At 35.1% G+C, this 23,720-nt stretch overlaps 3 protein-coding genes across 3 annotated transcripts in view; 1 reads left to right on the top strand and 2 right to left on the bottom strand.

Annotated features, from left to right (window-relative positions):
* LOC102800477 (kinesin-like protein KIF28) overlaps window positions 1–11,445 on the top strand; it is an 83,021-nt gene extending 71,576 nt beyond the window's left edge. The window contains exons 13-23 of the mRNA XM_085501864.1: window positions 1,032–1,095; window positions 1,683–1,811; window positions 2,240–2,406; window positions 2,800–2,948; window positions 4,662–4,799; window positions 6,060–6,281; window positions 6,831–6,899; window positions 7,325–7,447; window positions 8,297–8,422; window positions 10,773–10,829; window positions 11,159–11,445. Of these exons, the coding sequence (XP_085357990.1) occupies window positions 1,032–1,095; window positions 1,683–1,811; window positions 2,240–2,406; window positions 2,800–2,948; window positions 4,662–4,799; window positions 6,060–6,281; window positions 6,831–6,899; window positions 7,325–7,447; window positions 8,297–8,422; window positions 10,773–10,829; window positions 11,159–11,293 (1,379 nt within the window). The 3' untranslated portion in view covers window positions 11,294–11,445. The remainder of the gene's footprint in view (window positions 1–1,031; window positions 1,096–1,682; window positions 1,812–2,239; window positions 2,407–2,799; window positions 2,949–4,661; window positions 4,800–6,059; window positions 6,282–6,830; window positions 6,900–7,324; window positions 7,448–8,296; window positions 8,423–10,772; window positions 10,830–11,158) is intronic.
* A 1,113-nt stretch (window positions 11,446–12,558) lies between these two features.
* On the bottom strand, window positions 12,559–14,930 carry LOC100368475 (heat shock cognate 71 kDa protein-like). The gene has a single exon (XM_002735377.4). It carries the CDS (start codon window positions 14,711–14,713, stop codon window positions 12,821–12,823), a length of 1,893 nt encoding a protein of 630 aa, XP_002735423.2. The 5' UTR covers window positions 14,714–14,930; the 3' UTR covers window positions 12,559–12,820.
* Window positions 14,931–18,960: 4,030 nt separating this feature from the next.
* On the bottom strand, window positions 18,961–21,145 carry LOC146740870 (heat shock cognate 71 kDa protein-like). Its single transcript, XM_085501703.1, has one exon. It carries the CDS (start codon window positions 21,001–21,003, stop codon window positions 19,111–19,113), a length of 1,893 nt encoding a protein of 630 aa, XP_085357829.1. The 5' UTR covers window positions 21,004–21,145; the 3' UTR covers window positions 18,961–19,110.
* Window positions 21,146–23,720: the final 2,575 nt, after the last annotated feature.

Below are 23,720 nucleotides of genomic sequence, written 5' to 3'. Positions count from 1 at the left end.
CACTAAACATTCATATTTGAACTTCACACATACATTCTACATGTGTATGTTCATTCAATTTACAATACGATTCAAGATGGCCAAATACTGAAAATTTTTGTGATAAAAAATCAAGAATTTTTGCCATTTTGAAATCATCTGTACATTGATGGATTTTGTTCAAACTGGAACCTTAATGCACTCATTTTGATTTTAGAATTGAATATCTCTGACATGTCTTGACCTTGATTTAAACTTTATAGAGGTTCAGCAAGGGGTAATCTGTAATCAATTGTTTTTATTTTCGTAGTAATGTAATTTAAATAAATAAAAAACGTAAATTTGTTGACATGGACAAGGTGTAAAATGTAATCAGCTATTTTATTCGCCCGTAATTTGTACAAAGATCTTATTTTTTGTAAGCATATAAAGCATTTTCAATGTTAAATGTCGTTATTTGTACGCAATTTCCAATTTTGATTCTTAAACACTAATTATCAAGTATATTATAAAAATGTAATTATTAATTTGCTTTTAAATTTATTTATTTTTTACAGTAAATGGAACTTTTCTTTTTATTTCCTGTAAAATTGTGAAATGAAATTTCCCGTAACCTGTACCAGCTATCCCCCTTGCCCCCATTCTTTTTATATAAAGTAACATCATGTTGCACATATTCACATGCATTTGTTTTAAATTCTGGTTCTAAATGGCAGACTAAATTTAATTTAAAAAGGGAGATTCAGTCATATGTCATGACATGACCATTTGAGACAAATATATAATTTAAATCGATGCAGATTGGTCTTTTGTAATTGTTGTCCTCGCTTCCACATAAAAAATAATTTTCTATTTGTCAATCATATGCATAAAAAAATGACAAGAAAATGGTATGAAAGCGCTTACACTTTTAATATAGAAAATAATAGTATGTATATTTGATGTGTCTTTTAACCATGCATGAATATTTAATATCAACTTCTATGCATATACAAATGTGTATTTGTATAACTAATTGATTTATTAATTAAAAAATAATTTTGTTTTTACAGGAGTTTCTAAAATTGGTAGTGGCAAAGCTAGTCCACCTCCTGAAATTTTACTTAAGGGTCTTAGGTAAGTCAAACTAAAATTTCAGATGCAATGCGATTAATTTTGCTTTTCCTCAGTTTTGAAATAATGTTCACTAACTGTCATGTTATGTACCAGATGCAGACCACCTTCCAGGATGTGACAATTGTGTTGCGTCTCCTCACATCATGAAGGTTGGTCTACGACAGGTTTCAAAGTTGTGATTTCATGAGCTATTATGTGATATGTTAGATGGTGTGAATAGAGTGACCCTTCGATAAGTTGCAGGTGTCGGGATTCCGGCAAAAAAACATGACTTATCGAGTGTCAGGACTTATCAAAACAGACAGACTGCATAATTTTCGCTTAAATATGCTAATCAGTTGAAAACATTGGAAATCAGAATGGTAGATTATTCACCTTGAGGCTTATATATGCGAGTCATCTCTGTTCCAAATTACTGCAAATTTAATAATTGTGAACTGAATTTGTTGAATGCATGTGTGTTGGAACACTAAACTCAAAAGCATTGGTGAATTAAATTCAAAAAAATCTGATGTGAAAATGTCTCAGAAACATTGTCATAATGCAAGGTATTGACTTCTTCTTTTTACTCATAATATTTTATTTAGCATTCAGAAAGAACATGCAACTGTTTCTTCCAAAAAAATGGTTGTCAAGTTGAAACCATGTAAGAATGCTAAAGTTTTAATTAATGGTAAAGAACTTACGACAGAAACGGAGCTTCATCATAATGACAGGTTGGTTTATGCATTCCAGTTTCAGTGATAAACAGCTCTTCAATTTTTCAATACAAGTACTTATACATCACATTTGCATGATAAAATGTATATGTAATGTCCTTCAGGTGAAATTTTCATCCTGTGTCCTGACAACTTATTCTCTATCACTATGAACACTGATTAACAGTAGTGTAGTGGTTGATTTGATCAGACCCATGATTAGTAATCCTGAGTTAAAAATTTTATTTGGGTGTTGAACACCAAAAAGAGGTCACACCTATCATGGGTTAGTGGAACTCTGATTTGGGAGGAAGGTCAACACCACTAAAATACATTCACTAAATTGCCTGATTGGACAAACTGTTTCCAGACTATTTGAAAATGTAAATTCTAATACATAAATATTTCTTATCTCAAATATTAAAATTTTTCACATTTATTTTCAGGGTAATGTTTGGTTCCAATCATCTCTATGTGTTCCATCATCCTCAGGATTTGGCAAAGAATATGAAAGCAGGAAAGAAAGAAGAAAAAGTGACATATGATCAAGCACAATCAGAAATTGCAGAGAATTCAGGCTTCCACATTGAAACAAGGCCTGGAATGTCAAAATGTAAGTTGAACTTCACATACAAAGTACCTGAATTTAATCTTTTGAGTGTAAAAATTAACTTATCACAAAACAAACACATAATTTTTCCAATAATTTAACTTCTGATTTAAACTGTATAGCGAATAGAAAATTGTGTTCATTCGGAACAAAAAGTGTAGAAATTAACAAAGAAATTATAGAACTTGACAAAGAAATTATAGAAAACATCATAAATGTGTGCAAAATTTTGGCAGGGAAATTATAATGTTCAATACATTTTGGGATTATTTTAGAATTTATTCACTCATTCATTTGATATGAGTTACTCTACAGTGTCTTATTATGTGTAAACAACACTACATTTGTTAACCACATTTGGTTGCCTAACAAATGTTTGTATTATTCTATTTGCAGATGATTTATTATTGCAAGAGGACCTTATACAGATTTTACCTATGGTGAATGAAAGTAATGCAATGGCTGAAGAATTAGGCAAACAATGTAGACTCAAAGTAGCCCTTGTTTCACCACAGGCTAGAGGACTTGCGCAAGGTAGAACTGAGGTAAGGGAAGATACTAGACCTGGAGTTTGTTTGAGTAACACCGAGGCCTGGAGGATAAGAATGAACAGGCATAGTAGGTGAATTCTCGAGCCTAAAAGTATTATATTAGACTAGACTACGTGTTAGACAAAAATAAAGGTAAAAAAAGAAGAACACAGGTATGTGATGATCGTTGTCATCACAATCACTGGCATTAGCACCATCATCAAATTAGATGGTGGATATAAATATAGAAATTCACTTCTGGTTCATTTGCTGCAGATGGTATGTGTCCTTATCACTATTAGCTGTATTAAGTAAAGTTACACTGTAGTGTACATTATTTAAGGTAGAGGTTCAGTTTACCTGACAGGTATTTTAATTAGTTAATTAGGAAACCAAGATGACCTCCCTTGTCCACAAAACTATATATTTTCGGAAAGCTTATTGTATGAATTTTAAAGTTTTGTTAGTATTTTATTTTTATGGACACTGTAGTTTGAAATATGCACAAAAATGTGCTTTTTTGGTCAAAAGTGATTTAAAAAAAAATAGCTTCTAAACCATGCTTCTGTTTCTTGTCAAAATTGGTTTATGGGTACATATGTTTACTATGAAGAAAGCGCCGTCTTGAAAACTGTCTACCAGTTGTCAATTTTGTAGGGCAGCAGCTCAACTTCAAGTTTATGCATAAATTACCATCCAGGCTAGTTGTCTGTACGATTGCTGTAACACTATTCAACTAAAAACAATGCCCCGACAGCGTTTTGAAGATAAACACATTGTCAATCATTTGTGAAAATTTCAAAACAAAAGGTCAAAGCGTCTAGGAGCTATTTTTTTTAAAGTTCTGGGATGTGCACTATAAAGAAGCTGAGATAATTACTAATTTGCATAACAATTCACTCAGTAAGAAGTTTGCTAATGCTCATAATTAAAATGGCTGTTACAGTTTCAAATTTAAATGTATTACCGTTTTGTAAAAAGTTAAATACAGTGCATAATATGGAGATCCCGTCATTTCTTTTTTTCGCCATGTTTTTTTTTTTATTATTTATGTACAAAATCTTGCTAAATCTTGTTAAGCATTCAAAAGAGATAATTTTGCACCTGTTATCTATATTTTAAAATCGTTTTTTGAGTATGTTCCACTATTCACAATTCTACAAAATGTCAACAGTCTATAGCCAAGACTTTTTGCCCACGAACCTGCATCTCTACCTTAAAACAGAAATGAAACTAAACCATCATGATGGTAACACAGTGTATTGTAGCAATCAACTGCATGAGCCAAGAAGACATAAAATTTGCACCATTTTGAGTTTGAGGCTGATACTTGTGAAAGAATCACAGAGACACTAATAACATGTTGCTGTGATTCCATGTATTCAAACACTGTTGTCTGGCATGTGCAAAACTATTGGTTAGGATGCTGTAAAGCATTATTGCCATCCACCTCTCACTAATAATAAACAATGCAACTGAAGACAGGGATACAGTGTAAATAAATAACTGTGGCAGTGTCAGACCAGTATGGTAATAAAGCAATGCCCTATGGAAATATTGCCACACTGTTCATATCCTATGGAGAACATGGGGGGGGGGCAATATGTGATAAATTGATGTAGTTGATTCAGTTCAAATTATTCATGCATATACCGGTAAAAGGACATCAGGGTTATGTTTTCATGACATCTTGTATAAAGTATGTTGTTACTCAATTATTTTATTCAGGTCAATGTCATGTTGAAAAATACAGAGAATAATAATGAATTCATGTGGAACAGAGAAAAGTTTTTAAACAGAAAGTACATGATGCAAGAGATGTATCAGAACTATATGGAAGGAGATGATGATTGGGATGTAGAAAGGGTAAGTGACTGCATTATAGAATATGTTGTGAGATCTTTCTTCAACACCCATTTAATGATTGGGCCACCCTGGTACCCTTTTATGGTATTTGGTCACCCTGACACTCTGATTGGATTGGTTCACCCAAACACCCTTTGATGGATTGGTCGACCCTGACACCATTTGATGGGATTGGTCTACTCTGACACTCACTGATGGATTGGTCCACCCTGGCACCATTTGATGGGATTGGTCTACTCTGACACTCACTGATGGATCGGTCCACCCTGGCACCATTTGATGGGATTGGTCTACTCTGACACTCACTGATGGATTGGTCTACTCTGACACTCACTGATGGATTGGTCTACTCTGACACTCACTGATGGATTGGTCCACCCTGGCACCCACTGATGGATTGGTCTACTCCGACACTCACTGGTGGATTGGTCCACCTTGGCACCCACTGATGGATTGGTCTACTCCGACACTCATCTATGGATTGGTCCACCCTGGCACCATTTGATGGGATTGGTCTACTCTGACACTCACTGATGGATTGGTCCACCCTGGCACCCACTGATGGATTGGTCTACTCCGACACTCACTTATGGATTGGTCCACCCTGGCACCATTTGATGGGATTGGTCTACTCTGACACTCACTGATGGATTGGTCTACCCTGGCACCCACTGATGGATTGGTCTACTCTGACACTCACTGATGGATTGGTCCACCCTGGCACCATTTGATGGGATTGGTCTACTCTGACACTCACTGATGGATTGGTCCACCCTGGCACCATTTGATGGGATTGGTCTACTCTGACACTCACTGATGGATTGGTCCACCCTGGCACCCACTGATGGATTGGTCTACTCTGACACTCACTGATGGATTGGTCCACCCTGGCACCATTTGATGGGATTGGTTCCCCCTGACACCATTTGATGGGATTGGCCCATCCTGTCACCCTTTGGTGGGATTGGTCTACTCTGACACCCACTGATGGATTGGTCCACCCTGGCACCATTTGATGGGATTGGTCTACTCTGACACCCACTGATTGATTGGTCCACCCTGGCACCATTTGATGGGATTGGTTCCTCCTGACACCATTTGGTGGGATTGGTTCACCCTGACATCCATTGATGGGATAGGTCCACCCTGTGATAAGCTTGGTACATTCTGTCAATTGAGGCCCATGATTTTGGACCCTTGTGTCAGTAATCTAGTCTTGCAGTTCTAACTAAAACATTTCTTCTGTATCTTTTTTTCCAGGAGAAAGATCCATTTTGGGAGTCACCTGACACAGAAGTGCATATCGGCACTGTACTTGTTCATTTACAGAGCCTAGCTTACCTCATAGAGTCTGACCAGTCTGTTCCTATAACTGATTACAGGGGATTTGAAAGAGGCTACCTTAATGTAAAATTTATACCATGTGGTGCAAACGGATCCGATATACATGAAGATGAACTAGTTGATGATCCCAAACAACTGGTAAAGATTTGAAATAATATTCTGGAAATGCAGATTTTTATTGATATTATTTTTTATACCATACTCTTCCACCTTAGCGTCAATGTTTTTCCCACCTCTCTAAAAAGCCTGATTTCTGGAGTACCTTGGTTTCTCCAAAATGTTTAGTACTTATAAAAAAAAATTATGTATACATTTATATGTTTTTGTCAAACTATAAAGTCATATTTTAATGTTCCAGTATATGGCCATGAAAAAACAATTCTCTGTTTCTCGTTTCATGAAAATTGTAAAATGAGGCGGAGAGGCGTTTTTTTTTTGTTTTGTTTTTTTAATACTGAGCTAAAATGGGGGGAATTTGAGACAAGTGCGAGTACAAGCGCGTTTTGGAATGCTTTAGAAAGAAAAAAACATTCGTAAATGAGAACCAGAGATATTTTAATGTTCCAGTATATAATAAATATAATTGTATGTGTTCTTCTGTTAGAGTGATTCTGATTAGGAAAAGACAATACATGTATATTTACTCTTTATAATCAGTTGATCACTTTTATTTGTGTTTTGTTATAGTTGGGAAAACCACTTTATTTTAAACTGAAAATTCCTGCTGCAAGAGGTTTGCCAGCACAGTTTAACAAGGTACATCAATGACATATTATTATTATTATTATTATTATTATTATTATTATTATTATTATTATTATTATTATTATTATTATCATCATCATTATTATCATCATTATTATTATTATTATTATTATTATTATTATTATTATTATTATTATTATTATTATCATAAAATCCATAGCAAAAAAATACAAGTCAAAAAATCCTCTTCTCCCATAATTTCCATACCTCACTCTGGGAATGAATTGAAATGTACAGTGTTGTTGTTACAAAGGGGTTAGATGAAAGGTCCAGTCTACTAATAAAGCTAACATACATTTTATATTTTGTGATATGACCCACATTGCTGTTAGTTTATAACTGCGCCCTCTAGTGTTCATATATGAAGATCCTTCTTTACATACTATTATAATGACATGGATTAATTTATTTCTCAGAGTTTTTGTAAATACAAGTTTTTCCTAGAAGAAGAAGTGATGTGTACACAATGTATATACGGTACATCAAATCCAGACTATGAGTATGAATATATGATGTGTTATAAATCAGTATCCCAACAGGTTAGTTTCCATGCATTTTTGGTTTTTAAAACTGCACTCTTTGCCTACATGCAGGTTCGATTGAATCTCTCCAGCTATGTGTCTTTTGCTGTTCAGCTCTTCTTCCAATATACAATCTAATTCATCCCTTTTGGTAAGATGCTTCTTGCTTAATAGACTACGGTAATCTTAACTCTTGATTAAAGCCATCACTAATTTTCTGCAATATAAAGTCTGACCCAAGATAAAATGTTGAGATCATAGTGAATATCATATGAGAACCTAATTTGAATTCAAACCCACAAGGCATCTTATGATATAGATTTTGGGGAAGTTCTAATATTATCGAAGGCATTTAGTGAATCAGCAATTATGCATGTAATTCTTATTTTGAAAGGGATCCATGTCCCTATTTTAAATGGAATATTCTGTGAAGTTCTGAACGCGTTTATTACGCAATGTAGTACAGGTGTGTGAGTGAATCGACTTTTCACTATTTGTCGTTATTTTCTCGTAAAATTTATATTGTGGCAAATGAACCTTACCCACATGATTCATATAGCTTAAAAGACAATTTCCAATTAATGTAGCTAACTGGGCAACGTGTCTTTTAAATCATATGTTGTGTAAGCTCTGAGTTTGAACTCAGCTATTGTGGTTTCTACTCAGCATGATAAAACTAGGTCAGTGTTTTATTTTTAATGTGGTCTATATACAAGTCTTAGGATAATTTATGAGAACAATTATTTGTTATGAAAAAACGACAAGTCAGGATATTTAGTGTAGTTTAAGTCTAGCAATACAACATTAGAACACACATGAGTTGTTTCTGAGCTTTCATGATTATTTTGTTTTTATTTTATTTTTCAGTATTTATATTACCTTGAGAATGAACCATTTGTTATTGAAATATGGGGAACACAATATGAACATGCAAGAAATGATGTCACTGGTAAAAGTGACCTGAGATATAACAGACAAAATACAGACAATCAGGTAAAACATACCCCCCACCCAAATCAAGTAAAACATACCCCCAAATCAGGTAAAATATACCCCCAAATCAGGTAAAACATACCCCCAAATCAGGTAAAACATACCCCCAAATCAGGTAAAACATACCCCCAAATCAGGTAAAACATACCCCCAAATCAGGTAAAATATACCCTCAAATCATGTGAAACGTGCCCCAAATCAGGTAAAACATACCCCCAAATCAGGTAAAACTTGCCCCAAATCAGGTAAAATATACCCTAAATCATGTAAAACATACCACCAAATCAGGTAAAATATACCCCCAAATCAGGTAAAACATACCCCCAAATCAGGTAAAACATACTCCCAAATCAGGTAAAACATACCCCCAAATCAGGTAAAACATACCCCCAAATCAGGTAAAACATACCCCCAAATCAGGTAAAATATACCCTCAAATCATGTGAAACGTGCCCCAAATCAGGTAAAACATACCCCCAAATCAGGTAAAACTTGCCCCAAATCAGGTAAAATATACCTCAAATCATGTAAAACATACGTACCCCAAATCAGGTAAAGCATACCCTCACCCAAATCAGGTAAAACATATGTACCCCAAATCAGGTAAAACCTGCCCCAAATCAGGTAAAATATACCTCAAATCATATAAAACATATGTACCCCAAATCAGGTAAAACATACCCCCCACCCAAATCAGGTAAAACATATGTACCCCAAATCAGGTAAAACCTGCCCCAAATCAGGTAAAATATACCTCAAATCATATAAAACATATGTACCCCAAATCAGGTAAAACATACCCCCCACCCAAATCAGGTAAAACATATGTACCCCAAATCAGGTAAAATATACCCCCAAATCAGATAAAACTTGCCCCAAATCAGGTAAAATATACCCCCAAATCAGATAAAACTTGCCCCAAATCAGGTAAAATATACCCCCAAATCAGATAAAACTTGCCCCAAATCAGGTAAAATATACCCCCAAATCAGATAAAACTTGCCCCAAATCAGGTAAAATATACCTCAAATCATGTGAAACATATGTATCCCAAATCAGGTAAAGCATATGTACCCCAAATCATGTAAAATATACTCCAAATCATGTAAAATATACCACCAAATCATATAAAACATACCACCAAATCAGGTAAAATATACTCCAAATCATGTAAAACATACCACCAAATCATGTAAAATATACCACCAAATCAGGTAAAATATACCCTAAATCATGTAAAACATACCACCAAATCAGGTAAAATATACTCCAAATCATGTAAAACATACCACCAAATCAGGTAAAATATACTCCAAATCATGTAAAATATACCCCAAATCATATAAAACATACCACCAAATCAGGTAAAATATACTCCAAATCATGTAAAACATACCACCAAATCATGTAAAATATACCACCAAATCAGGTAAAATATACCCTAAATCATGTAAAACATACCACCAAATCAGGTAAAATATACTCCAAATCATGTAAAACATACCACCAAATCATGTGAAATATACCCCCAAATCAGGCAAAATATACCCCAAATCATGTAAAACATACCACCAAATCAGGTAAAATATACTCCAAATCATGTAAAATATACCCCAAATCATATAAAACATACCACCAAATCAGGTAAAATATACTCCAAATCATGTAAAACATACCACCAAATCATGTAAAATATACCACCAAATCAGGTAAAATATACCCTAAATCATGTAAAACATACCACCAAATCAGGTAAAATATACTCCAAATCATGTAAAACATATCACCAAATCATGTAAAATATACCCCCAAATCAGGTAAAATATACCCTAAATCATGTAAAACATACCACCAAATCAGGTAAAACATGACATTTTTGAGATACAAGAGTCAAAATTGTTGTAGCATTTTGATATTGGATTCTATGGTGCTATTATTCCCTCTTATCTGAGAATTTTGTTCAGTTACAACAATTGAAAAAGTCATATATTATTATTGATAATAATCCAACTATTATGAAAATATTTAAAAATTTGACATATATTATATTATAGTGAATTTCCAGGGAGATTCTCTCCAATAATGCAATGAACATTTGTCAGAAATCTGAACATTAACCTCACTGTATTTGTGCATACGTAAAAAGCATAGGTGTGTCTATGGTAAAGATAATATTTTAAATAATCTATCATATATATATACAACATATATCATATCATATACAATTGTTGGTTTACATGGTGCTTCTGATAGAGTAAATACAATATTGTATTTTATGTTTGTGCCATTCTTCATCTTACCGTTTAATTTGATTATTTTCAATTCTGCATTTGTTTTTGTTTTTGAACAGGAAACTGATGATTTTGACAGACTTCATGGAGAAGTACTTAGTTTGAGGAGAAAGCTAGTAAGTTGAACAAATGAAATAGCTGAAAAACAATTCAAAAAAATATACTTTTGGCCTGTCATTCTAGAGAAAATTGAAACATTCTGTGGTGGAATAGTTTTAATTTTATTTTTTATTATTATTATTTTTTTAGCTTATCATGAGTGATAGTCTGTTGACGTCCATGTCAAGAAAATATAATACTTTTGTGTTTTGTGCCTTTTGTCTTTGTCTTTTTGAATTTTAAAATAGTCAAAATACATAAAATTATAAAACTCTTTTATTCAAAAGTACAAAACTATCAAGTCACTGAGAATAAAGTTGGGTACCATTATTTTTCTTCATTGCAGTATAATATACAGGAATTAGTGGAAGATGCTAAGAGTTCTGGAAAAGAAACTGTTCCTATCGAAGATGTAGATGAAATTCTTGGTGATGAATATATTGATCCTCCTCCAAGGAGTAAAACCTGTGTACTACTCTGACATCTTCTAAGGCTGTATTATAAAAGAACTTTTATAATTTCAAAGTCAAACTTTGCCACCATCACAAAATAAACCTGCATACATTTTTGTCAGAAATTTTGATCAAAAAAATTAACAACAAATATTATTGAAAAATACATATAAAGTGCAGATTATCTTACCAAAATGTTAGCAAGAAAAAACATGGCATAAAAATTGTTAAAATACATTATTGAATAGATTCACTGTAGCTACTTTCTCAAAATGTTCAGGTGTAACATACACTAGTAGCTGCAAAAGACGTACTTTGATGTGTTTCTATGTTGACATGCATTTGGCACACTTTGCTACTATCTATGATTTAAAGGGTGGCAGTCGTCGCGCCGTTTCCTGTTCGATATGGGACTCATATCGACGTATACAACGCATGTAAAATACATTGTTTATTTACGACGACCACCAGGCTTTAACTATCTTATCTTTGTGATAAACAAATCGAGGGGGTTTATTTGCTATGTACACTGACCCTGTCATTTTGTCATTTCTGGAACTTTGTATACTTTCCATTACAACCATGAACATTATAGTGTTTATATCGTTAATACATAGTGAGTGGAGCAGGGAAGCCCAGTAAAAATAACAAAGTTAAGCACTACATGTACAAGTGGTGCATACCTATCCAGTTCTTATCAAGGTGTTTTTAAATATAGTGATGTGAAACATTTTTATCTGCATATCCACACTCTGGGGCGGTTTATCACTTTCCACAACAACCTAAACACTGTATTGCCTGTCATTGTATTTGGAAAGTAGATATTGTTTCTTATTCAACATTTGCAAGAACAGGATTATTTTTTGACCAAGTAACGGCATCCTGAGCTTGTATATATACCGATACCCAAATGTTGACAAAAAAAGGAGTGTTTTTTGTGCAAGTATAGAGAACTTTGATCACAACTTGAGCTGAAGTCTTGGGATAGGTGGGTGAGAGCAATTGAAGAATTGAGGGGGGGGGGGAGATTAAGAAGAAGCAAATTAATATTAGAGCGAAGAACTTGTTTGAGGTAAACAACGACATTCTAATAATATTTTGATAGTGATTTGATAGTTTTCATTCTCAAAATATCTGAATTATGTTGTTTTGTTGACCAATTAAGAGTATGCGATATAAACAGGTACGTATTGTAAGACAATCTCCGATTGGTTAACTTATTCTGTCCAAATTTGAATATATTTCTGACACAAAAACAAAGATTTTAATGATTATAAACACCACACAAAAGATATACTATGCATAACATTTTATTAATATTCATTAAACATTTATATACAATGAATAATTCCTTGTAACAATTTTGTAAATATACAACACTTATTAATAAATGTAATAAAGTTATATATCTAAAACTAGTGCTGTTGGCTACATAGCACATACAGAAAGTTAAAACATTAAAATTATGCATTAAACATAATGTTGTGTCTATGAAATCTAAAATTGATACAGTACAAACCAAATCATCATTTCATTCAGTCTTTGCGTTTTCACATTTAGTCAACCTCTTCAACAGTTGGACCTTGTCCGGAGGCACCAGCATTTCCACTTTGACCTGCATGTAATTTTGACATGATAGGTGAACATGATTTTTGAAGTTCTTCAAGTTTGTATTGCAGCTCTTCTTTGGTAGCCAGTGAATTACTGTCTGCCCAGTTCATCACTTCTTTCACTTTACCAAGAACTGTGTCCTTATCTTGTGCATTCAATTTACCCTCCACATTTGGATTTTCCACAGCAGCTTTTACATTGAAGGCATAACTTTCCAAAGAGTTTCTGGCGCTGATTCTTTCTCGTTGTTCATCGTCTTCTGCTTTATATTTCTCTGCATCTGCTACCATTTTGTCAATATCTTCTTTACTTAAGCGACCTCTTTCATTTTTAATGGTGATCTGGTTACTCTTTCCTGTACTCTCATCTTTGGCAGTAACGTTCAAAATACCATTTGCATCAATATCAAATGTGACTTCAATCTTGGGAACACCACGTGGAGCTGGTGGGATCCCAGATAACTCGAATAATCCCAGATGATTATTGTCTTTTGTCATTGCACGTTCTCCTTCAAAGACCTGAATGGTAACAGCTGGTTGATTGTCTGCATATGTTGTAAATGTTTTTGACATTTTTGATGGGATGCGGGTGTTGCGATCAATCAGGTTAGTCATCACGCCACCAGCAGTTTCAATACCAAGGGATAACGGAGCAACATCAACCAATAGTACATCTTTCACTTCATCAGATTGGTCACCAGATAAGATTGCAGCTTGTACTGCAGCACCATATGCTACAGCTTCATCAGGATTGATAGATTTGTTCAATGTTTTCCCATTGAAAAAGTTCTGCAGCAACTGCTGTACTTTTGGAATTCTTGTAGATCCACCAACTAATACGATCTCATCGATTTGATTTTTGGCAAGTTTGGCATCAAGCAATGCTTTTTCCACTGGATTTAACGTTGCGCGAAATAGATCAGAGCAAAGCTCTTCAAATCTAGCACGTGTGATACTAGTATAAAAGTCAATACCTTCAAACAGTGAATCTACCTCAATGGATGCTTGTGTACTGTTGGATAAGGTTATTTTAGCTCTCTCTGCTGCAGTTCTCAGTCTTCTTAATGAACGTGCATTTCCTGTGATGTCTTTCTTGTGCTTTCTTTTAAATTCTTGAACCAGGTGGTTCACCAGTCTACTATCGAAATCTTCCCCACCAAGATGAGTATCACCAGCAGTTGATTTCACTTCAAATATGCCATCTTCAATAGTCAGGATAGAGACGTCAAATGTACCACCACCCAAGTCAAATATCAGTACATTTTTCTCTCCCTGTGACTTCTTATCCAGTCCGTATGCCAAAGCAGCTGCTGTGGGTTCATTGATGATTCGTAGAACGTTGAGACCGGCAATAAAGCCAGCATCTTTGGTTGCTTGTCTCTGGGAGTCATTGAAGTAAGCAGGTACAGTAATGACCACATCTTTGACCGTTTGCCCCAGATACGCTTCAGCTGTCTCTCTCATTTTTGTCAGGACCATAGAGCTGATTTCTTCAGGTGTAAATGATTTGATTTCGCCTTTAAACTCGGCTCTCACTTTGGGTTTCCCACTGTCGTTGTAAACTTGAAAAGGCCACAGCTTCATGTCTGACTGCACAGATGTGTCGTCAAATCTTCGTCCGATAAGACGCTTAGCATCGAAGACTGAGTTTTTCGGATTCATGGCAACCTGTCCCTTGGCTGCATCGCCGATAAGTCTCTCAGTGTCAGTAAAGGCAACATAACTAGGTGTTGTTCTGTTACCTTGGTCGTTGGCGATGATTTCTACTTTGCCGTGTTGGAATACTCCAACACACGAGTAAGTTGTCCCCAGGTCGATACCAATAGCTTTTGCAGGCATCTCGTTGTAATGTTGATGTAGTGGGTCGGTAAAAATATTTTCTTCGATGATTAGGTAGACTTGTTGTATATCTCTCGATGTTTGCTTGTAGTTGCTTGTCTGCTCGTTTAGAGTATGATATCTGATCGTTAGTGTAACGTGCGCTTGTATTTAAAGCCATTGTGAACTTTCTAGAACCGGCAAAAATAGCTGTTGCTAGAATGTTCTCGCAAGTTCGTGTGTTACGAACCCGGAAGAGACGATATTTTTATCTCGCGTGCCGAAAACTCGCGAGAGTTCTAGAAAATTCAATTTTCCGCTCCCTTTCGCGTAGAGGGCGCAGTTCAAATGAAAAGCCTGAAAATCAATGCAATGGTCTGAACTCAGCGTTACAACGCTAGAAGTTGTCTACCTCGTACAAAAATGAATTTGTATAAATTTAATCTGCTCCGATTTTGATTTGCAAAATAAAACAAAACGAGTTGCCACTCAAAATCGGGGAAATCTAAAGCTTTGAAAATATTCACCTGCGTGGTTATTACTGAATAAATTTGTAAGAGCATGGATTTTTTTTTTATTTTGACTATATTAAGAGAAATCATGATACGATCCAGATTGACGCTTGATTTATTTATTCATACATACGCTGATAATTTAGATAACTGAAACTGCAGCCTGTCTTAATTTTTACACTTTTTGGCTAAAACAGCCAACCAATAAACAAAGCCAGATTTACACCTGATTATTGCGTCAGTCAGAATGGTTACTTGGCAGCCAATGAGGAAGAGTGTTGCAGGAATAATTAAGCATTTAATTACATATTAAACCATTGCAATAAATTCTAATGCAGAAAAAGCTAAGAAGAACGATGTATTCTTGTTTGAAATATGTAAATCAGTCTGTTCAAAGAACTGTTTCACTCTATACTGTATTTCAAAGTGGGATACTGGACGAATCATTGCTCATGATACTAATTATGCGCATTTATATTATTGCTCATGACTCTTTGATTATGCGCATGTATAATGTTGTTTATGCAATCATTGATTCCATATGAAGTTTACAGTAAGTGGACAAATCTGATGCCGCAATTACTTCATTTTGCAATCATTCAAATCGAATTACATAGATTATTTATTTTTAATGACAGCGCACTGCAGTTCAAACTCGGGCTATTGTTTGATATTTCGTTTTCATCTGCATTTGTGTATATTTTGCAAATATAAATGAATTTCTGACCATCAACTTGTCAAAACTCTACATTAATTTGGGCATTCAATATCTTACATGACATGTTCAGTGTCGTAGCAATTAGGACAAGACAATGAACTTTATTCAGGACAAAAAAAATGCTTTTTTTATACACTAAATTATGTTGTTTATGATGAGTACAGCTTTATTAATTAAAAAATATACTGCATTGATTATTCAAAATTCATGCAGATTAGTTTCCCATTTCTGTGGGTTTGTAATTTCTTTAGCAAAGAATCACAGCTTTGTTTTTTTGTATGTAAAGATGTATTATAACTTTTGCCTGATTATTTTACATTTGCGAGCCCAAATTTGTTAAGTTTGTAGGATGAGAATTCTTAGAGAAAAACAAAATAGGTCCATAGATAAGTTTATTTACCCAAACTGGCACTATTGCAAGATAATAGTGTTTGAACCAACAGTGGCTTACTGTACTAGTATATAATATAAAAGACAGAGGTGTATGCACGGTAACGTGTAACTTTGCGAGCTATCACTATTTCATATATTTTCATATCTTGAAAATGTTCTGGTTAAATATTTAATAACCAGAGGTAGATTTTTTTTGGAATTTTTATATTGTATATGTGGCAAACAGAAAAGGGGGAAATTGTCTTTTTTTTGTTTTTTTGCTGTTATTTTTTGACAATGACATTTTCATCCTTTGTTCTTTTCAAGAAAAATTTATTATTGGAAAAAGACTCTATTTGCAATACAAAAATTTGTAAATACCTTATATTTTGCATATTGTATCGTGTGTTTATTTAATTCTGGTGTCTGAAAGACCTGAGATTGTCGCTTTAGTTAAGTATCCCTAATTGTTTCATGAGTTGGGAATGGCGCCCTCAAGTGTCAGAATCAACAACTTTATCAATATGCTCGTGAAGGTTTTATGAATGCTCGGGAATGTTGAAGTTAGAAGTGTCGAAAAGTTTTGAAAAATGGTAAAGGTGAGAAAGATACACTCAATTTAGAAAATAAATTCTCAAATATTGTGGCGAATTAACAAATTGGTATATAATTTGCAAGGGTAACTTAATAATAAACCATTCCTGTACATGTAAAATTCCATGTACACAAACTTGGCAGGGAAACGATAAGTTCTATTGTTTTACGTTTCATTTGGATTTAATTTAGTGGATTTTACGTATCAACGAAAAAGACAAAATTAAGAACCAATGAACAATTAATGAATTTACAGTACATCATCGAAGCAACACACCACTAGAGGGCGCTATTAATACAAAAGGCATACTTGTATAAAATAAACTAAATCAAAGCCCTATTTGGTTTAGAGATGCTGAATTGTTGGAGATACAGACATGGATTTATGAAAACATTGCGCTACAAAAATGGCCACACCAATATTTCAGAAACCATGCCCAAATTGTAACTTCATGTTTAATTACCAGTACTTTAAGTTACAGGCAATATACTGTAGAATACTTTATTTTCGCTTGGAATTTATTTTCGCTGAAGGGATGATTCCGTGAAAATAAAATACTTTTTTTCCTATATTTCACATTCAACTCATCAAAAATCAGTGAAAATAAATTCCATAAAGAATGCCCAAAAAGCCTTTTCAGCGAAAATTATATAATTCCAGCAAAAATAAAGTATTCCACAGTACATTTTTGTTTTGTTGAACGTCCATATTTAGTAACTCAAACTTTAAACTATTGACTGAACTTCGAGTTACCGGTAATATGTATTTTTTGTTTTGTTTAACGTTCAAATTTAGTAACTGGAATTTGAGTTATGGGAAACAAACAGTAAACAAAACAAAAAATCTATGTTGCCTGTAACTCAAATTTTGGTCAATTTTTAATTAAACATTGAGATATAATGTGGGCATGGTTTTTTAACCTACGTGCATGGTAATTTTTGTTACTCGATGCTTTTGTAAACTCTACGTAACTTGAACAATTCAGAGTCTCTTTGCTTGAAAGTTCAAGCATAGAGTCTCTGTAGCCATGTATTGTAAATAGGTCTCTGTATATGGGACATGCTACAAGGGAAAGGACTATGAGGGCAGCATATTCGCTCTATAGTCTTTCATGCAATTATGCATAGACTTCTAATAGAGAAAATACAGTATTACTGTAGTAAGAAACGAATATGTCTTATGTAAATGAGCTTAATTTGATTCACATGTCAAGATTATCAGTTTCCTTGATTGGAAGCGATTCACTTATTTCATGCAAGTCCAGTTTTGGAATATGTGCTAATGTTTATGTTAGAAGCCTCCTGATTGGCTGACTAGTCTCATATTGCACCACTTTTGGTCACGTGTATAATTCTGGCCATTGGTTTATTTTTGTAAATTCACACATCTCTTTATGCTAAAACCAGTCACATTTGTTTTCATATGCTACTGGTAACTGGCATATTATTGTAAACCACTATTGTAATTTAGACCTAAAGCTAATCAGTCCTAACCAAGGTGAAACATTTAAAGTGGACAAGAAAAGACTTCTTAGTCAATTATTGAAAAAGTTGGAAGCTATTCTAACTCACAGCAGAGCCTTAAATGACTGAGCTATTGGATTGGACGACTCTGGGAAAGAAAGGTCATGTCAATGTCAAGTTACGCATTGAATTATTCATGAGCTAATGACAAAGCATGGTACAAGACTAAAACACTCACTCGAACGTGTAGGTTTACAAACCCACATTTCTTTTGGTCTGTAAACACACACTACCTCATGGTGTTTTTAAAACTAAGTACCGGTAGATGGAGTAATCTCCGGGAATACGAGCAAATGAGTGAAGGACAAGTACCAGACAAGATTTAAATGTGTTATTCAAATTTAATATTCAATATATTTCAATAAAAAAAATATATCAACTATATTAATATACAAAAAAAGTTATCAACAACTGTTTAATGCCCCCCCCCCAAAATACATTTGTCACAAAAATGTCAAATATGAGCAAATATAAAAAAAATGAATGAATCTATTCACTGTTATTGTGTAACAACATGCACAATCAACCTATCTATGGTAATTCTCCGAAAATGTATTGGGGTAAATCTGTAAATAATGGGATTTATCTTTTTCACAATTACAAAAAAAAAGAAAACTATGAAAAAGAAATATTTCAGTACATATTAAATTGTGTGGAAAAATAAAAATTCCATTCAGTCTATGTGTTTTTTCATTCATTCAATCAACTTCTTCAACAGTTGGACCTTGTCCGGAGGCACCAGCATTTCCATTTTGACCTGCGTGTAATTTTGACATGATAGGTGAACATGATTTTTGAAGTTCTTCAAGTTTGTATTGTAGCTCATCTTTGGTAGCCAGTGAATTATTGTCTAACCAGTTCATCACTTCTTTCACTTTACCCAGAACCGCGTCCTTATCTTGTGCATTCAATTTACTTTCCACATTTGGATTTTCCACAGCAGCTTTTACATTGAAGGCATAACTTTCCAAAGAGTTTCTGACGCTGATTCTTTCTCGTTGTTCATCGTCTTCCGCTTTATATTTCTCTGCATCTGCTACCATTTTGTCAATATCTTCTTTACTTAAGCGACCTCTTTCATTTTTTATGGTGATCTGGTTACTCTTTCCTGTACTCTCATCTTTGGCAGTAACGTTCAAAATGCCATTTGCATCAATATCAAATGTCACTTCAACCTTGGGAACACCACGTGGAGCTGGTGGGATCCCAGATAACTCGAATAATCCCAGACGATTATTGTCTTTTGTCATTGCACGTTCTCCTTCAAAGACCTGAATGGTAACAGCTGGTTGGTTGTCTGCATATGTTGTAAATGTTTTTGAAATTTTTGATGGGATGCGGGTGTTGCGATCAATCAGGTTAGTCATCACGCCACCAGCAGTTTCAATACCAAGGGATAACGGAGCAACATCAACCAATAGTACATCTTTCACTTCATCAGATTGGTCACCAGATAAGATTGCAGCTTGTACTGCAGCACCATATGCTACAGCTTCATCAGGATTGATAGATTTGTTCAGTGTTTTCCCATTGAAAAAGTTCTGCAGCAACTGTTGCACTTTTGGAATTCTTGTAGATCCACCAACTAATACGATCTCATCGATTTGATTTTTGGCAAGTTTGGCATCAAGCAATGCTTTCTCCACTGGATTTAACGTTGCACGAAATAGATCAGAGCAAAGCTCTTCAAATCTAGCACGTGTGATACTAGTATAAAAGTCAATACCTTCAAACAGTGAATCTATCTCAATGGATGCTTGTGTACTGTTGGATAAGGTTCTTTTAGCTCTCTCTGCTGCAGTTCTCAGTCTTCTTAATGAACGTGCATTTCCTGTGATGTCTTTCTTGTTCTTTCTTTTAAATTCTTGAACCAGGTGGTTCACCAGTCTACTATCGAAATCTTCCCCACCAAGATGAGTATCACCAGCAGTTGATTTCACTTCAAATATGCCATCTTCAATAGTCAGGATAGAGACGTCAAATGTACCACCACCCAAGTCAAAAATTAGTACATTTTTCTCTCCCTGTGACTTCTTATCCAGTCCGTATGCCAAAGCAGCTGCTGTGGGTTCATTGATGATTCGTAGAACGTTGAGACCGGCAATAAAGCCAGCATCTTTGGTTGCTTGTCTCTGGGAGTCGTTGAAGTAAGCAGGTACAGTAATGACAGCATCTTTGACCGTTTGCCCCAGATACGCTTCGGCTGTCTCTCTCATTTTTGTCAGGACCATAGAGCTGATTTCTTCAGGTGTAAATGATTTGATTTCGCCTTTGAACTCGGCTCTCACTTTGGGTTTCCCACTGTCGTTGTAAACTTGGAAAGGCCATAGCTTCATGTCTGACTGCACAGATGTGTCGTCAAATCTCCGTCCGATAAGACGCTTGGCATCGAAGACCGAGTTTTTCGGATTCATGGCAACCTGTCCCTTGGCTGCATCGCCGATAAGTCTCTCAGTGTCAGTAAAGGCAACATAACTAGGTGTTGTTCTGTTACCTTGGTCGTTGGCGATGATTTCTACTTTGCCGTGTTGAAATACTCCAACACACGAGTAAGTTGTCCCCAGGTCGATACCAATAGCTTTTGCAGGCATCTCGTTGTAATGTTGATGTAGTAGGTCGGTAAAAATATTTTCTTCGATGATTAGGTAGACTTGTTGTATATCTCTCGATGTTCGCTTGTAGTTGCTTGTCTGCTCGTTTAGAGTATGATATCTGATCGTTAGTGTAACGTGCGCTTGTATTTAAAGCCATTGTGAACATTCTAGAACCGGCAAAAATAGCTGTTGCTTGAATGTTCTCGCAAGTTCGTGTGTTACGAACCCGGAAGAGACGATATTTTTATCTCGCGAGCCGAAGAGTTCTAGAAAATTCAATTTTCTGCTCCCTTTCGCGTAGAGGGCGCAGTTCAAATGAAAAGCCTGAAAATCAATGCAATGGTCTTCGCTCAGCGTTACAACGCTAGAAGTTGTCTACCCCAGACCATTCGTCCCGGTGTTATCGCTATCGCCACACGAGACTCCAGCTTGTCTCCTATACAATTTGACTGCGCACATCCAGAAAGTAGATGTAGCTGTGATTGGTGGAATACTAATGAGTTGAGTGTCAATCAAACGCCCACGCTATCTTTAGTAAACAAAGTCACGTGACACGCGCCATTTTAGTTTTGGCAGGCGATTTCAAGGCAGCACGCTTAACCCTTTCGTTCACAGGTTGGGAGATATTAGAATGACTGACAATTTCACGCCACTGTTTTACATTATTGTCGGATTTTTCTACGCTATCAATCTTTCTCTTACAAACTAGACATAGATGAGACGACAGAGTCGCTCCTTTCACAACGTCGCACTGGATCAAATTGGAAAGACGATTTCCATAAGTTATCCCTCCTGCTTTTCCTGGCTTGAATAAATTCACACACGACTTTAACTGTCCACAAACTCGAAGACTACACGAACACAGTCTACAATAGTCGCCCGCAACAATATGTACATGTATGTATTTCTTCGGTGTACTGATGCACGAATGCACCGTGACACTGTGTTTCTCGGGTGTCGCCATCGCTGAGAATGCCGCCGGCGCAATTTTTCACCCAACTCGCGATTCTGTTTTGCAACATTTTATCAATATTCCCTTTGACAAAATGGCCGACAAAAGCACCGCTTTGCTGATCTTTTGTTCTATAATTCTTAATGCAAACACCGACCCTAGTAGTAATTAGTAACGTCGCCTAGTACAAATGAACGGTCGCCATTGCAAATCGAACATCCTTTTGAAATTTGGACGTCGGGCAGGCGATTTCAAGGCACCGCACTTAAATATTAGCAACATATTTTTCTGAGCGGTTGTTTATTCTCTTTCAAACGAGACATAAATGTGACGACATAGTCGATCCCTTGTCCACCGCTAAGAATGCCGGAATGTTTCGTTCGTTTTGCAACATGCCACAAATCGTCGAAAAAAACACCACTTCGATGGAAGCTTGCGTAATAAGGGGGTTAAAACAAGAAAACAAATGCCATGTTTAATACATATCGACCTGTTTTACTTGCGAAAGATAACGGAACATGAACTCGTTTCGTGCGACTTCGGAACCCGAAGGAACACACCAACAAAGTTGAATTTACCCGCTATCTTCCAAATATGGTATATTAATTTATTCAGTTGTTTATTTAGAGTGACGTCCGCGGTCGAATGCGATTGGCTATCGATGTCAGTGCAAAGGTCATATGAATATTAAAATTAAGTGGGCGGAAGGGAAATTGTATAGAGACAAGCTGGAGTCTCGTGTGGCGATAGCGATAACACCGGGACGAATGGTCTGGGGTAGAAGTTGTCTACCTCGTACAAAAATGAATTTGTATAAATTTAATCTGCTCCGATTTTGATTTGCAAAATAAAACAAAACGAGTTGCCACTCAAAATCGGGGAAATCTAAAGCTTTGAAAGTAATCACCTGCGTGGTTATTACTGAATAAATTTGTAAGAGCATGGATTTTTTTTTATTTTGACTACAGTATATTAAGAGAAATCATGATACGATCCAGATTGACGCTTGATTTATTTATTCATACATACGCTGATAATTTAGATAACTGAAACTGCAGCCTGTCTTAATTTTTACACTTTTTGGCTAAAACAGCCAACCAATAAACAAAGCCAGATTTACACCTGATTATTGCGTCAGTCAGAATGGTTACTTGGCAGCCAATGAGGATGAGCATTGCAGGAATAATTCAGCATTTAATTACATATTAAACCATTGCAATAAATTCTAATGCAGAAAAAGCTAAGGGGAACGGTGTATTCTTGTTTGAAATATGTAAATCATTCTATTCAAAGAACTGTTTCACTCTATACTGTATTTCAAAGTGCAAGTAAGCTTCATTCATAATTTTGTCTTTTTAGTGGGATACTGGAGGAATCATTGCTCATGATACTAATTATGCGCATGTATAATATTGCTCATGACTCTTTAATTATGCGCATGTATAATGTTGTCTATGCAATCATTAATTCCATATGAAGTTTACAGTAAGTGGACAAATCTGATGCTGAAATTACTTCATTTTGCAATCATTCAAATCGAATTACATAGATTATTTATTTTTAATGACATTAACACACTGCAGTTCAAACTCGGGCTATTGTTTGATATTTCGTTCTCATCTGCATTTGTGTATATTTTGCAAATATAAATGAATTTCTGACAATGAACTTGTCAAAACTCTACATTAATTTGGGCATTCAATATCTTACATGACATGTTCAGTGTCGTAGCAATTAGAACAAAACAATGAACTTTATTCAG

Source organism: Saccoglossus kowalevskii, chromosome 7 (assembly GCF_978046115.1).
Source record: "Saccoglossus kowalevskii chromosome 7, keSacKowa6.1, whole genome shotgun sequence".
NCBI classification, from domain to species: domain Eukaryota; kingdom Metazoa; phylum Hemichordata; class Enteropneusta; family Harrimaniidae; genus Saccoglossus; species Saccoglossus kowalevskii.
This window is presented reverse-complemented; position numbering and strand designations above follow the sequence as displayed.

Excerpts from the sequence above, each read along its gene's own strand:
- LOC100368475 (XM_002735377.4), bottom strand. The coding sequence starts at position 14,713 with ATGCCTGCAAAAGCTATTGGTATCGACCTGGGGACAACTTACTCGTGT.
- LOC146740870 (XM_085501703.1), bottom strand. The coding sequence starts at position 21,003 with ATGCCTGCAAAAGCTATTGGTATCGACCTGGGGACAACTTACTCGTGT.